This window comes from Patella vulgata, chromosome 9 (assembly GCF_932274485.2).
Source record: "Patella vulgata chromosome 9, xgPatVulg1.2, whole genome shotgun sequence".
Lineage (NCBI taxonomy): Eukaryota > Metazoa > Mollusca > Gastropoda > Patellidae > Patella > Patella vulgata.
This window is the reverse complement of record NC_065887.2, coordinates 16,427,797-16,443,855: the sequence shown is the minus strand read 5'-3', so window position 1 is coordinate 16,443,855 and position 16,059 is coordinate 16,427,797. Positions and strand designations below refer to the sequence as shown.

At 34.1% G+C, this 16,059-nt stretch overlaps 2 protein-coding genes across 3 annotated transcripts in view; one reads left to right on the top strand and one right to left on the bottom strand.

The window, feature by feature from the left end:
* Positions 1 to 4,745: 4,745 nt before the first annotated feature.
* On the top strand, positions 4,746 to 9,966 carry LOC126807986 (uncharacterized protein CXorf65 homolog). The gene is made up of 5 exons (XM_050532996.2): positions 4,746 to 5,235; positions 6,325 to 6,408; positions 6,979 to 7,098; positions 8,008 to 8,076; positions 8,610 to 9,966. Exons 1-5 carry the CDS (start codon positions 5,211 to 5,213, stop codon positions 8,792 to 8,794), a joined length of 483 nt encoding a protein of 160 aa, XP_050388953.1. The 5' UTR covers positions 4,746 to 5,210; the 3' UTR covers positions 8,795 to 9,966.
* A 3,173-nt stretch (positions 9,967 to 13,139) lies between these two features.
* LOC126831503 (advillin) overlaps positions 13,140 to 16,059 on the bottom strand; it is a 36,615-nt gene continuing 33,695 nt past the window's right edge. For both annotated transcript variants that reach the window (XM_050562029.2, XM_050562028.2), the window contains exon 26: positions 13,140 to 16,000. In XM_050562029.2, the coding sequence (XP_050417986.1) occupies positions 15,887 to 16,000 (114 nt within the window). In that variant the 3' untranslated portion in view covers positions 13,140 to 15,886. The remainder of the gene's footprint in view (positions 16,001 to 16,059) is intronic.

The following is a 16,059-nucleotide window of genomic DNA, read 5'->3' as shown; positions in this document are numbered from 1 at the left end:
TAAGTTGACGTGATATTTGTTTCTCATTTAAATGTTAAATGATCAATAAAATGTTCTATGATCAATAAAATGTTCAATAATCAATCAAATGTTTAATAATCAATTGAATGTTCAATAATCAATTAAATGTTCAATAATCAATTGAATGTTCAATAATCAATTAATTGTTTAATAATGAATTGAATGTTCAATAATGAAGTAAGTGTTAAACAATAAATTAAATGATAAATATTCAATTTAATGTTAAATAATCAATTTAATGTTAAATAATCAATTTAATGTTAAATAATCAATTTAATGTTAAATAATCAATTTAATGTTAAATAATCATTTAAATGTTAAATAATCAATTTGGGTACATTTTAGTGTGAATAAAGCAGTAAAAGTTATATTTGGTCCAAAAATTGAAAATGACCATCAGTTATTGACAGAACAAAACTGGTTTCAAATGTAAATTGAATAATCTAGTCTATCAAATAAAGATCATGTAATATATTTTTTTAATCTACATTTATAATTTTCAGGCACCATCCGTTGTTTCAAGTCTCAGTGATCCCACATGTCCTACTAATTTTTGTAATCCAATGTATGACAATTTACACGCTCAAGAAACAGTGACTTTACCCCCGGGGAACCTAAATAATCGACCAATTGAACCTCGACCAATAGAAATAATCGTACCAAATTCTAACAACAAAACAGCCACTCCACAACAACTTACTTTACAGACAACAAGATCGCTTAATCCTACAGAAGACTACGAACATGATACAGCAGGTTTGGTACGACAAGGTTCTTTGTAGAACAAAAAAATACCATTGTTTTTCCATATACATGATCTTCACAGAAATATCAGACATTGATACGCCAAATTATTTTGTTATGATATTGTAATGCATTCTTTAAGGTGTTGTTAGTGAGGGGGACGGGTGCTTCCCACCCTCCCCCATGACTAGGATATTTACTCTCTCAGGTTGTGTGGTCAGTGCAGTATATAAAGGTCGGATGTCTGCTGGACAAATTTGAAATTTTCAGATTGAAGACGGAAATTAGTCATAATTAAATGATTTAAAATGTGTTTTATATAGGAACTTGACACAAACTAGGTCGTTTCGGAAATAACATGGTTCAATTTTATTTCAATAACTCGCTTGCGAGTAGGGGTGGGAGGAAACCAGAGGACCTGGAGAAAACCCACTCCATTTCACGTACAAGCAGGGAATCAAAACCATGCCACATGACTCATTGACAGACCTTGTGATTTCATGCATCCATGTTAAACCACTGAGTCCACCCAATCTCTCCCTGGGTGAAGTAACCAAACTGCTTTGCTATCATAACAAAATAAAGTGGCTGTAATTTGATCATATCTTTAATTAGGTGTTGTTTTGTTTTATTGAATATGTAATATATGTATATAAGTTTTATTATGAATGGATAACAGAATTGACTTATCTTCAACATCAATGTAAAATATATTTAGTAATACTTGTGTATAGTGGCTTCCAAGATGGATGAATGAATGAACCCTGTTCACATTAGGTTTTAAATGCTACTCTTAATTGCTTTTAATATGCTGAAATCTATGGTTATTCATGTATATTGGTGCCTTTAAAATCTGGAAATATATCATAATTCATGTATATTAATTAGTGGCTTTAAATGTGGAATGGCATCATAATTCATGTATGTTGGTGCCTTTAAAATGTGGAATTGTATCATAATTTATGTATAGTGATTGGTGCCTTTACAATGTGGAATTGTATGGCTGTTCATGTATATTGGTGCCTTAAATATATAAATCACCGTCATATTTCTATAAAAGGATATTTGATCTCCTACAAATCAATAAAATTATGTTTAGTCATCATTCAGTAAAGATGCTCCCTCCAAATCGTACCACAAACATTGCAGCGTTCATCTCCTTAAATTAATATTTCGGCTTGTGCCAACTAAAGCATCAAGAAGTGTATATTTATGTTTTTGGAAGAACATATTTTTATATATTTGTATATAGTTTCTGTGTCAAAAAAAAAATGTTTTGTATATTTGAAATGATTTTTTTTATATTGTAAATAATACTTGTTAAGAATAAAATTATATATGTAGACGTTAAATGGTTAATTTCAATTAAGGGGTGGAGTGGGGTAGATGGTCTGGTGCATGCACTTTAGATCATAGTTCTATCGTCGAGTCATGTGGCTTGGTTTCCATCCCAAGCTTGTACTTGTCAATGAGTGAGTTTTCTTTGGGTTCTTAAACATGCATTATGCAAGAGCTAAATCTGCCTGTTGCAGGTCTTTCTTTAGGCCTAAAATGTTATCTAAATTATTAATTAGACATTAATTAACCTATCCAGACCATAATCAACTCTCGATGCCATTGTTAGCCTATGATATTTAGTGGATTTGAATACATTTTGTGATAATTTAACTTAAAAATGGATAATCGAGACTTTGTTTATTATCGTACCAACCTTATAGTAATGAGGTTCGTTGAATCGCTAATATCTGGGTTCAAAGTAAAGCAATTTGAAATTTTCAGCATATTCTTTCATTATCTATTTGTAACTATTATAGCCAGAACTGTCAGCTGTTTATCTAATCTTACCTAATGCCCCTTTAAGTACCCTCCACCCCTCCACCCCCCCCCCCCACCACACACACACACACACACACTGACCCCTACATGCAAGTGAATTATGGAAATACAATTATACCATATATTAGTCATTTACTCATTTCCTAACAAATGCAAAGTCCTCTGTAGCATAATGGGGTCACTCTTAGATTATAATGGTAAAGCTATTAGTGAAAATAATAAAACTTATGCTGAATCTACCAATATACGGAACCAACTTTTACATGGGGTAACAAAGATCACTACAGAAACCTACATCACAATATGACGTGGAAAACGTGTTAAGGTATCTCATCGCCACCGGTACCATTTGGGTTCCTGTATCCTGTTCAGTTTCCCCGAACTTTACTTCCAGCACCATTGGGCATTAATACCGTATAATCCGTCTATGTCCATCACCTAGAATTTAAAACTAACCCTATACTTTCTAAAAGAAAAAGAAAATTCGACCAGTAGACTAATGGCTGAAACGTGCATCAGTGGTCAAACTAATAACCGTGAAGGACCGACAAGAGCGTATATTGCAAAAAGAGACCTACAAAGATATGTTATAGATCATACTCCTCGCACTGTTTCGTTTGATCTTAGACCTAACCCTACTCAAGCACTGCCGTAACGAAAGCAAATTTCCGTTCCACATTATGTCTGGTCACGCAGTATACATGTAACATTTGTGGGATGAAAATGCCTTCTAAAAATAATAAAATGAAACGAGATTTGGTTTAAAGCCCAATTTTTCTTTACAAGGACAAATAAATGAAATGATGGGATTTAACTTTTCTGTACCAATGATACAGACCGGCATTGGCCATGCAGTGTGCTGTGGGGGGGGGGGGGGGAATTTTGCCCAGACAACGGCTCTATGACCAACTCTTTCTTTGATTTCCAACTGTCGGTGGATCGTTGTTAGTGCTGTCAGTAGTATACATGGGACCTTGATTTTTCGTCCCACCCGAACGACTCGAGGTTTCTATGGTCTGGTATGGTTTTAAATGAGACCGGAATGGTTTGGAGGATTATGAAGAAGTGTATATCCCATTCACTCTACTTCCCTAAATAAAGACAGTTCGAGCTAGTGTTTGACGTAGTGTCTATTATGCTATTTCAAATCCAAATCAGAGTGATGTAGATTTATTTTTTTCTTTTTTTTTTAAAAAAGACAAACTCGCAAGAGAGACAATTAATCCACCACAATCGCACACAATGTATGGATGCAGACCACCATTATTTCCCCCTTCGGCTATAATGTAAATTACGGTCTCTGAACTCTCATCCTCGGTATCCCCAGCGGTATCGTTCCGTTCTACTAACTCCACTAGCTAACCCCTGGCTCCATTTACGGGTTAGAAACATAGTCCAATTATCCACCCTTGAAACTCTGTAAATGGGCCCAGGATATAGTGGAGTAGAAAGGAACGATACCACTGGGGATACCGGGGATGCTTAACCCTATAACCCTTCCGTCTCTAAGCATGCATATTTACCAAAACTTAGCAGAAAATGTCAATTAAAACCCACTTCTTCGATTCTAGACCAAAACAAAAAATAACCATTCAAATTGGGAGAAAGGGAGAGAGAGAGATAGATTACGGTGGCCTGTATAATTCTAGGTCATGATCATGATCGAGCGGCTGTATGTTTAAAAGATATCTGAAGAAAATGATTTAGACCTATTCATAGAAATGTGACAGTGATCGACCTGATTCATCATTAAACCAGGTGGATCTAAGTCATCATGATCGAGTGATAAATAGTCTAATTTGTCCAGCAAGCCATCTGAAGTTGGGTATTATAAGACATACGAGTAGCCTAATGAATGAATGTGTTAATGATGAATGGAATTATGGTAATTATTACTAAGAAACAACAAATGGGTATTAAACGCGACTAATCAAGCTCTACGTTACAAAGCATACCGACATTATAAGCCGATTATGGTGGCGATCGGTGACAATAGTTTATTGTTTATTTTCAAACAATCCCTTTCGATAACATATTTCTTCTGTCGATCCACGTTAGTAATACGCGATATGTTGTGGCATATCTTTTTATACCTCACATTATTGACGTAATGACTTTCTTAATACTTGATTGTTTCTCTTGGATACGGTCACTGTAAACTTTCAAGACCATACATGTTACGACTTATTTAACTGTAAACGTATGCGCGTAAGGATTGTCTTTGATATCGCTACCGTGAAAACAGACGTTAAACGACAACAAATCAATCAGTGAGGCTTAAGGAAAGTGTGTTAATTGCAATGTTTAGGTGCGGTTTCTAAAACATTGGCCACCTGGAAGTGTTATAAAGTTAAACAACCGAATACTCCATTGACACAACTGCACGTTGAATTGAGATAACACATATTTGAGGCTATAAGAAAGATTTGGTATCTAATAATTGAAGAAAATGAATGTGTTGTAATGAATATATGGTAGTTTTGTCAGAACATGTTTATATTGATTTTGTATATTAACTGCCTTGGAATCATATTGAGTTAGATAGTAAAGTGGTCTACTAGAGTTCAGATTGCCTCTTTTGTTACTAAGGTAAACTGAAGACAGAAAAGATGTATGTGACCGTCAGATTCGGAGGTAAGCAACTTTTTAAAACAAAAATATGTTATTTTAAATTTTATTTCGACCATTTCGTCTGGATTTTATTTTGATCATTTCGTGTACAATTTATCTTAATCATTTCGACTATTTCGTCTAGTTTTTTGGGGGGTTTTTTTTTTGGGGGGGGGGGGGTTGCCATTCGTGTAGATTTTAATCATTTCGTCTAAGTTTTATTTTAATCATTTCCTCTAGGTTTTATTTTAATCTTTATTTTAATCATTATGTCTAGGTTTTATTTTAATCATTATGTCTAGGTTTTATTTTAATCATTATGTCTAGGTTTTATTTTAATCATTATGTCTATATTTCAATATTTTGCTGATCTACACTACATAAATATCTGAATACCAGTACCTCTCTGTCTGCAGTTGAATTTATATAGCCAATGTCACTGATTAAACTATAAACACTTGCCAATTAAAGAGCAAATTCGCTTCGTGAAAATTCGACTTCGAACGAAATTTACGCTGTCTGTCTGCAATTAACTCCGCTTGAGAACAAATTCTCAACGTGGCGAGTTCTCTCAGTGCAGAATGAATTCCATTTGTGACCCTAAAATGTACATCATATCCCATTTGATAACCGTGTTAGACTAGAGGTTAATTACAAGATAGATCTTTAAACCAAACATTTGAAGATACAACATGAATAAAGCTCTAATGGCATGCCCAAGTTTACCATAAATGAAGGCACAATGCTAATATATTATTATTTTAAACAATATTTTATTCTGTATTTCTGTATGGGATTAGGGATTAGACTCAGACTATGTAAATCCCCTACAATGACTGGTGAACTATATAAACTGTGGGTTAAATGTTAACAAAATAAAACCCAGTGTAAAAGACATCTCATTCGAAACGAAATGGTTTTAAGCTGATTAACCCAGACAGCAATTAGAGTTGATTGTTTTTATTGATCTACCAAACCCTGAGGCTGCATGAAAACCCGGTATATTAGCTTAGATCAGTAAAGTTATGGGGCAACAGAATTTTAATTTGCTGTTAATAGAAATGTATTAATTGGTTTAATCTGATTTAAATATATAATTATTTTATTTTCCAGATTGTAGAAGTGAGCTGTTTAATCCCAACTGTAGAATTATATCTTTATTAAAGAATATCCGAGACAGATGTAGTTGTTTTGAAGGTAAGATTTGTATTTGACCTAAAGAGTTGTTACAAATTTGGAACTGAAATTAGCGTTGCAAGTATAAATTTCACGACAAAATCAAGTCGAAAAAACACATGGATTTAGGTTAATACTTTATGAAACATGCATTATGCAAGAGTTAAATCTGCCAATTGCAGGTCTTTCTTTAGGCCTGAAATGTTATCTAAATTATTAATTAGACATCAATTAACTTATCCAGCTCATAATCAACTCTCGATGTCATCGCTAGCCTGCGATATTGATAATTAAATAAAAAAGTGGATAATCGAGACTATGTTTTTATCGTAACAACTTTAGTAATGATGATCAAGGCTAGACCAAAAATTCAATCGCTAAAATCTCTGTTCAGAGTGGATCAATTTGACTGATATTTTCAGCAAATTGCCTTTACATCTAGTTTTTAACTATTATAGTGAGAACTGCCAGCTCTTTATCTAACCTCCCATAATGTATCTTTAATTATGTTTAACTCAGTAGACCAACTTTATTAAATATTTTTTATAACCCAGAAGACCTTTATTAAATTCTATTAAATATCTTTTATAGCCGAAGAAGTAGATTTATCAGATGAGAATGGTAATGTGAAATATTTACGAGAAACGCCATATAAATTTGCCAGTGAGATTTTAACAGAAAGAGAGAATCTAGTTTTATTACGCGTAGACAGTAAGTAAACCCATCTAATTTAATTTCCTCCCATTCGTATTCGAATGTCAAAATGGCAAAGACTATTTCAATTATATCCGCTAATGCGCACACCTTATTTCCTGCTTTACCTGGAAACGGGGTTTGAAGGATATAGTTCGTTTATACCACGAGGCTGCTGATCGTCATTACAGAGATTTTGAATGTCTTGCAAACTACAGCATTTTGAAAGTTGAATCTCTAAAAAGAATATCAGTCCATTCGACACCTACCCCTAACTAGGGGCGGGGGTAGGGGGAGCGTAGGGGTGGGGTGTCCCCCATGCAAAAAGTTTCGCCCCCCCCCCCCCACCCATCCTGTGAAAAAATTGTCGGCCATAGACAATAGATATACATTGTCCGTCAATTTTACAGCACCCCTGAGAACACTTCCCTCCCCAACCCCCCCATAAAATTTGGTCGCAAGTACTCTTTTCTCCAGGTCATTGCGGCCCCTGGACCCTTGCCTATAAGGACCTAGGATGGAAGCCCTCCCAATCAAGAATTGCTTCCGCAGGCCCTGCTCCCCCTCGTTGCTCTGAGCGAGTTATTCCCCGATTTGACATCCTCTAAAACGATTTAAACAAGACATTACCACCTCTGAATGTTGGGTAAAATCTTTTGACGAGTCAATTTTTAATCGGAGGTGACCCAAGCCTTTGGATTACCATCCGTTGGGGGGTGGGGGTGGGGTCAAATAATCAATCTGGGTACATTTTAACGTGGAATTAAATCGTGGCAGATCAGATATCATCCGAAAAATGCAAATATATTTATACTGTATTTGCAGATTAGCTGTATGGCCGCCACTATTTCTATTTTTTAGGTATTTATTTCCTGGAACTAACTTGATTTTATAAAATTATTTTAATGTTTTTTATTTATATTATAGAAAATGAGAGTTACGTATCCTACTCGCCATTACTGATGGACAATGATGCAATAACAGAAGAATTTTTAGGTAATTTTTTTTTTTAATGTTCGGTGCACACTGGACTCAAATAAATGGCTATATGTAGATTTGACGTAAAATCCCCCTTAATATACAGTGTCCGTCAATTTTACAGCACCTCTGAGAACACCCCACCACCCTCCCTTCGTTGCTCTGAGCTAGTTACGACCCTGTGCGCATGATAGCCCGGTTGACGCGCATTATATCCTGGTTGGCGCAGGTATTATATCCTGGTTGGCGCGCATTATAGCTTAGGTGGCGCGCATTGCATTCTAGTCCGATTGGCGCGCATTATATCCTGATTGGCACTAATGTTCCATTAAACTCTGGTTTCTTTCATTCTTCCTGGAACACCAGACACCACGTATCGATGTATTATATAGAATATTGTTCTAAGAGTACCCATTAAAAACAAATGTTGGATATACATGTATTAGCATATACCACGTTACTGAAATGCAGTTTAATGCCTTAATAAAATTAAATTAAATGATGATCGCAGATGTCAAACGTAATAAATATGATCAAATTATCTTTTTTAGCTCGCCTTGCAATCAAAGATGATTATGATGGGAGTATAGATATTAAAAGAATGAAACCCACGAAAAAAAATTCTTCAGAAAAGTTAAACAAGTCGGAGCGAGAAAAGTCCGTGAATAAACTACGCATGACAAAGTCTATTACAAGTATAGTGAGATCTAAATCAAGGCAAGGAAAAGCAACGTGAAATTTGAAACAAAAAGGAGCTACTTTCTTATACCATCGTCAACACGAGAGACAAATAACATAATCATTCGCCTGCTACCAAACGACCGTCTTCATTAGCCCGGTTGGATCGCAAAAGTAGTACGTTAGATACCATTTCAATTCATACACAAAAAACTTTGTTAAACTGTTTTCATGCGCAAGGCCATGATGATTATCACAAGCATGCGCAAAGCAACTTACTCTGAAGTCAAAGTTTCAAACAGCTATAAATCTGTATATACCTCGTGTATTGATGTTTTCAAGAAACGGCACATCACCATCGTCAACGAGTTAAAAATGATACAAGTTTGTGCGAGCTGGGTGCCAAAACTCTAGACACCCCGTGACAATTTACAAAAACGAATTTCTCGTTAGATTCCTGTGTTGTGTGAACGACATTTTGGTCACCCCATAGTTCCAGATCACCCAATCTCAATTTGTGTATGCCGCCAACTCCGACAATCATGCGCAGACCTTGACAATGTAATAAAGCAATGGATGTAGAGTGGACATTGAGGGGGAGCAATACGAAAAAAAAAGGCGCTTTTTTTTTTTTGAACCAAGAAAACTTGAATCATATAGGTCCAAGTTTTGGTAATTTTTGTTTGCATAGGGCCAATGTTAAAAGCTTGGATCAAGAAAACTCAAATCATATAGGTCCAAGTTTTCGTAATTTACACATAGGGTTAAAAAAATCGTTAAAATTGGACAAGTCTGAGTATTCGACCTCAGTACTCAGTACCGCATTCAAAATACCCAACGTTACAAATCCAGCATCTGACAATTTATACGCTTATATGCCTGGTCCAGTAAGGTCACACCAGTCTGATTTCCTATCTGTCGGTGTCTTGATAAGTATGTGATCAAGACTTTCAAACTTGAAACCAAAAGCTTTTGAACAATGCAACCAAGTACTTTTGAAGTTTAAATAAGTTTTTTTCACCGAAGAAATAAGAAGGAACATTTTTATAGGTGTTCCTGAAGAACAGAAAATTATGTACCTATAATATGGTAATGAAAAAATAACCAGTTTAGATGGTTTAGTGAACACAATAACAGATTGATATTTTGAAAAAAATAATTTATATTTCTAAATTAACAAGTATCTATCTAATTGTTGTTTTATTCATTTGTTAAATAAAAAATTTACAGTTACAATTTAGATTCTTCTTTCTTGTCTCCTGAAAATTCATTTAGCTAAATCCATCTTTTACAGCATTACCAGCAAGAGCTCCCATCCGGTCGGCTAGACAGTCTTCCTTGCCAGATCGGCCATAAATAAAATACCATAGATTCCAGACCGGTTGGCGAACCATAAAATACATTAGACACTAGGTTCCGAAACTGGGGGTCGCGAAATCTCCAGCTGGGGTCGCCATGTCCTTTTTGTAGGGTCTACATGGTAGTCTACTCTGAAACTTTGGAAAAAATGTTTTCATGAAAAGCATATGAGGCTAAGACTTGTTTGTAAACTGTTTTTCTGATTGGTTCGTAGAATCAAACTAGATCAAGGGCAGATAATTTGAATACGTGAATACCCATAGATCATCCTAGGTTATAGTGGAGTAGAACGGAATGACGTCTGGGGATATCGAAGATGCAATTGAGACTAATATGATAATTTGTCTGTGCAATACCAAGTAGGGAGAATTTTGTCCAGGTAGTGACTTGTCTACCATTCTTTGAATTCCAAGGGTTAAGGGTTCTGTTACCTGTAATAATTGGACATTTATGTATATTGAATAATAATGTTAGGCCTACATGAATACGGTAACAACCTTACCTAAAAGTCCTCTGTTAGATACTTGTTTATATAAAGCGGAATTAATTTATTTTCAAATGATGATAAAACAAGATGTTGTACAGTCGTACCTGGCACCAGCAGATGGCATAAATAAAATACCACTTAAATTCAAGGTCCGTTGTCGATATTAGCAACAAAATCCATATTTGTCTAATTCTTTGTGTTATTGGGCATAACGTTTCCAGCAGTAGCGGCTCTGGCTAGAGCAGTGGTTCTCAGACTTTTCTTGTCAACGGCACACCTCGGAACACATGAAAAAATAGTGGCACATCTGGCTAAATAATATATGCAAAATATTTGAATTTTGCCAAATAAAAACATGGCAAGTCATAGACGGCATACAACCGGAGACACAGACCAGTCATATACACACAGAATCAAAAAAAACACAGCTATGAACTTACCAATAGACGCCAGTGAATACTTAATTGGGATCACGTGGTTTTTCGCATTTTTTTAGTGTGCTGTTCGCAATTTCGCGGCACACTTAGGAAGATCGCGCGGCACACAGCACACTGGTTAAGAATCACTGGGCTAGAGCAAACCGAGTGAAGATGAGAGAATGAAAGACATTTTATTTGTGAGTTTTATGCAGACTTGCGCTGTAAACATTGTATCCTGCTTAAACATACATTATTCAAGAACTAAATCTGCCTATTGCAGGTCTTTATTTAGTCCTGAAATGTTATCTAAATTAATTAGACATTAATTAACTTATCCAGACCATAATCAACTCTCGATATCATCGCTAGCCTGCGATATTTTCTGGATTAGAATCCTATCTGCTGCTTAAAGTTCATTGATAATTAAATCAAAACCTGGATAATCGAGACTATGTTTTTTATCGTACCGACTTTAGTAATGATGATAGAGGCTAGACCCAAACTTCACTCGATAAAATCTCGATTCAAAGTGGATCAATTTGACTGAAATTTTTCAGCAAATTGCCTTTACATTATCTATTATTTATACTACCAGCCCTTTATCTAATCTCCCATAATATAAAAAGTATTTAAGCAAGAGCAGTCTTTCCCCAGAGTTTTTTCGGGGTGACATTGGCGTCATAATTGCAACATACGTGGAGTCCAAAATTTGGGAGCTGTAACAGTATACACGCCAGTCATACCTAAATGATTAGTGACCAAAACAAAGAATTTGTAGTAGAGATAGTGTTAGATTTGGTAAGCTTTTGGTTTTGCTATTCGACCACGCTATATATGCTACACATTCTATCTGGTGCCGTGACCAGGACCAATCACCCTGGAAGAATACGCATATACGATATAATTGCCGTGTCAGGACCAGCCCTCGAGGAAACCCCGTGGAAACCTGTGACCAAAACATCAACTCTGGTGGAAAACCTGTGGAACTATTCACTAATAGGGAAATACCTAAAAAATTTATGGTGCTATTTTGAGGTGATATATTGGCGTCATCTTAAGTCTGTGCCAAGTCAATAATTGCAACAAACGTGAAGTCCAAATTGAGAGGAGCAATTAACGGTATACACTGAAGTCACACCTAGACGATTAGTGGCAGAAACCAAGAATGTGTAGCAGGGGTAGTGTTACTAGTTGGATTTGGTAAGCTTGTGGTTTAGCTTCCATATTCGACCGGCTATGCTACTCATTAGTGTACAAATTCAGCTCAGTTTTCCATAATATCGGAAACGATTAGGCATATTTTCCTGGTCTCTTTTTTGTCCCATCCAAATGACTAGGCACACTGCACAGCCACACCTAACAAAGTAGGAAAAGGGATTGAAAAACCTTAATGGTTTTCTGGGCTCAAGGTGAGATTGGAAACCAGGATATTCTGCTATAGTCCCGAGTTCAGTTCCTCACCTCCCCACCATTTCAGTCTTAGATGGGTATTAAAACAAAGTTATATTGTTAGGTGTCTTTATTACAAAAAAAAACATACAAGTAATATGTTGTATTAATGGTAAACGTTTATAAAGGCAACATATACAAAAAGCTTATAGGATATAAATATTCTAATTTGTTCTCAATTGTATTAAAAGCTACACTCTAGAAAAAAACAAATCTCTTATTTAATACAAATCTGTATTCATCGAGACAATGGGAATATTTAATAATTATGCTTTTGTTTCATATTTCTACTCCTAAATTAACTACAAATTTTGTACAATTTCTGATAATATGCAATCTTTTATTTATGCCCAAAAGGTCAAAAATATTCATGGCATTTAATTATGAATACGGGTAAGCAGAAATTCAAGAAACAAATAAATGCATATAATTAGTACAATGAGCAATTTTACTGAGCATCATACACAACAAAATACATTCAATTCTACATGTAAACCTACATGAAAATACTACAAGGTTGAGGTTAACAAAGATTTCATTTTAATTATTGAATACTATAAATAACTGTTGTAGTAAACAGATTTCATTTTATTTAGGCCAAGAAAAATAATAATTGTGTTTACGGTTACTTTGCCCTAAAAAAAACTAGAATCAGTCAGAAAATGTTTTTGTTGTTTTTCCGGGGGGGGGTATTATCTATTTCCTAGCATTTCTAGCTTAATTACCGAGTAAGGTTCTTGAAAACAAAATACTGAGGTTTCAGTGTTGGAATGTGTCTACAGCAAAACTGAGTTATATGGTATAGGAAATAACCAAAAAAGTCAGCAATTTCAGCTAAAATTCAATAACCATAAACATAGGTAATTTTTGTTTGGCCTTATTAAATACTACATGTATAAATGACAGTTTATATAGTATGCTATAAAGTTGGGGTTAACCAAGATTTTATTTTATCCTTAAATACTATAAATGACTTATTTTATGCGACAAACTGTCATGCTTATATGCGGATCATACAACAAGGTTTATAAGCGGACCACACAACAAGGTTCTTTTGGAGTGATTTCATGTTTCGATATAAGTAATGACCAATAAATGTGCTTATCAATTTTTAGATTATTTCAGGACATTTTTAAATCAAGACAATTTTATACCAAAATTTTATTTATAGCATATTAAGGATTTTTTATCAGTGATATGGTTTTCATGTGAACAGGTCCTAGCCAGCTTAATCATAAGTAACTCTTAGGGAATACTGTCTAGCGATTCTGGGATTGTGCGTTAATAGACGTGTCACTATAAGGGAGATTCGGTGATTGGACGACAATATGATCACCACACACCTGTCCTTCAAAAAGCGTAAGCCTGCAAACCCCACCTTTTGGCCCATGCCTAAAAAGCAAGAATTACCTGCCGACAAATATCTCCAAATTCACAGCATATGGAAACAACAGGATTTTCAACATATCTATTTATGAAATTTTTATCAATATCACGATAATTGGAAATCTGTCTAGATTCTTTAATGACAGCAGGTTAGAAAATTGCCTAGAGTGGTTTATAGCAAGTTTGAATGGAAGACAAAAATACATAAAATATATTGTGATACTAAATGTAGACTGGAATGTATATAAAAATTATGATAAACTGGAATACCTATATAGTCTAACAATATTATCAACATTAACAAATGCTTAAACTTTATAATTTCATCATCTTTTCAGGAGACCTAAGTGGAGCTTGTGTTAACTTTCAACTGAGATTAACTGCTTTCAACTATTATCTTCTAGAGGCAATTGGATAGAGCCATAAGCTATAACACATATGGAAAAACAGCTACTTATTTATTTGACCCAGGTTAACGTGAAGTCAGTTGCTCCCAGTTGTAAGATCAAAATAAGCCCCTCTTTATATCCTATGTGAAGGATTGTATTGCACATTATTGCATATTCAATTCTTTCATTTAGTATCAACGATTTTGACTTTAATTGGATTTTAAATTATTACGTTATGAATTTGTTTCATATATAAAATTAATGAAAATATATTTTTCAAATGCCATGAAAACTTTACAATTCTCAAATTCCTTACACTATCTGACAGTATTTATTTATTCAAAAACAAATAAAATTATTAATATATAATTTAAACAAATTGTTTTTGTTATTCAAAATCTGGCCGGAGGAGAACATCATTAATGTCAAAATATAAACATCATTGCCATCATCTTGGAATTGTGATGTCCTATCAAAAATTGAAGTACGTCAATCGATGCGCAATTATCTAAGTAACAAGCATTGCAAGTTTCATGTTGAACGTACTTTAATTGGTGGTGCATTAGTCTTTTTCAAAGAATACATATCTATTACTGCTCAGAATTGATATATTATTGATCAGAATTGCTATTTTATTGATTAGAATTGATATTTTATTGATTAGAATTGCTATTTTATTGATCAGAATTGATATTTTATTGATCAGAATTGATATTTTATTGATAAGAATACTTTATTTTTTTAAATTACCCTTATATTAAACAATGGGATTATCTAAGTCTTAACAGAACAAATATAACAATGCCATGTATATAATTAACAATTAAAAAATAGATCTAATATTGTTCCCTTAAATAAAAATTATAATAAACGTTAGTTAATATCAATGAGTAACTATGACAACCATGTAAACAAGACATATCATCGTAAATAACAATATTTATTTATGTATTAGTTTGAGATTTTAAGGTAATGTTGATTTTTTTTTTTTTTTTTTAAAAAGCAAAAAATAAACTCTCATAATTAAAATAACGTCAATATTGAGGAATAGCTAATATGAATGTAAATAAAACTACACATTCCAGCCAGCGTCCATATTGTATAATCAAGCCTGGAAATAAAGCATCTGTCACAGACATTATCAGATCTATTTGCAGTTTTCTTATTAATATTTTTACCTAAAAATGCCAGGTACTAGTTCATCAGTGCCTACAGGTTGTTAGTTATTTGTATCCAACAAGTACGAGTGTACTATGGACAAGGAACTGAGAATGATGTCATGGCAGCCATCTTGGAATTATGGCCTTGTATCAAAACTTGTCCAAGGCACCAGCATTCCAAGTTTCAGGTTGATTGTACTTTAATTGGCAGAGTCTCAGGCTTTTTTTTTTAAAAGCATCATACCACAACAAAGAAGAACAAGAACAAGATAAGTAGTGCTTGGAAGCCAGTTACTTCCCCAAAAATGTCAGACACTAGTTCTTTAGTGCCAGGCATCTTGTTACCATAGTTACGTAAGAACTAATATTTCCAGGCCTGTGTATAATTATGATATAAATATGAGACAGTAGCAAGATCGTTCTATTTTTCTACAATATAATATATAAATGGAATATATATGCAAAACTTCTTTTATACAATGGAAAGGTAAAACGATTTAATTAAAACAGTTTGACAGCTTTCTTCAACTGAGTTTTCTTCCAGATTGGTTTTGAGTTGAAATCATTGAAATTCATTCCAAAATATTTTTCAAAATCTTCATGTTTTAAATGAATCTGAAATTAAAATTGACAAAATGAAGCAAATGAGTTTTTATATGAAATGGGGTGAAGTT

Excerpts from the sequence above, each read along its gene's own strand:
- LOC126807986 (XM_050532996.2), top strand. The coding sequence starts at position 5,211 with ATGTATGTGACCGTCAGATTCGGAG. Across the intron at positions 5,236-6,324 it reads TGTGACCGTCAGATTCGGAG|ATTGTAGAAGTGAGCTGTTT; the intron begins GTAAGCAACTTT and ends TTTATTTTCCAG. Across the intron at positions 7,099-8,007 it reads AGTTTTATTACGCGTAGACA|AAAATGAGAGTTACGTATCC; the intron begins GTAAGTAAACCC and ends TTTATATTATAG.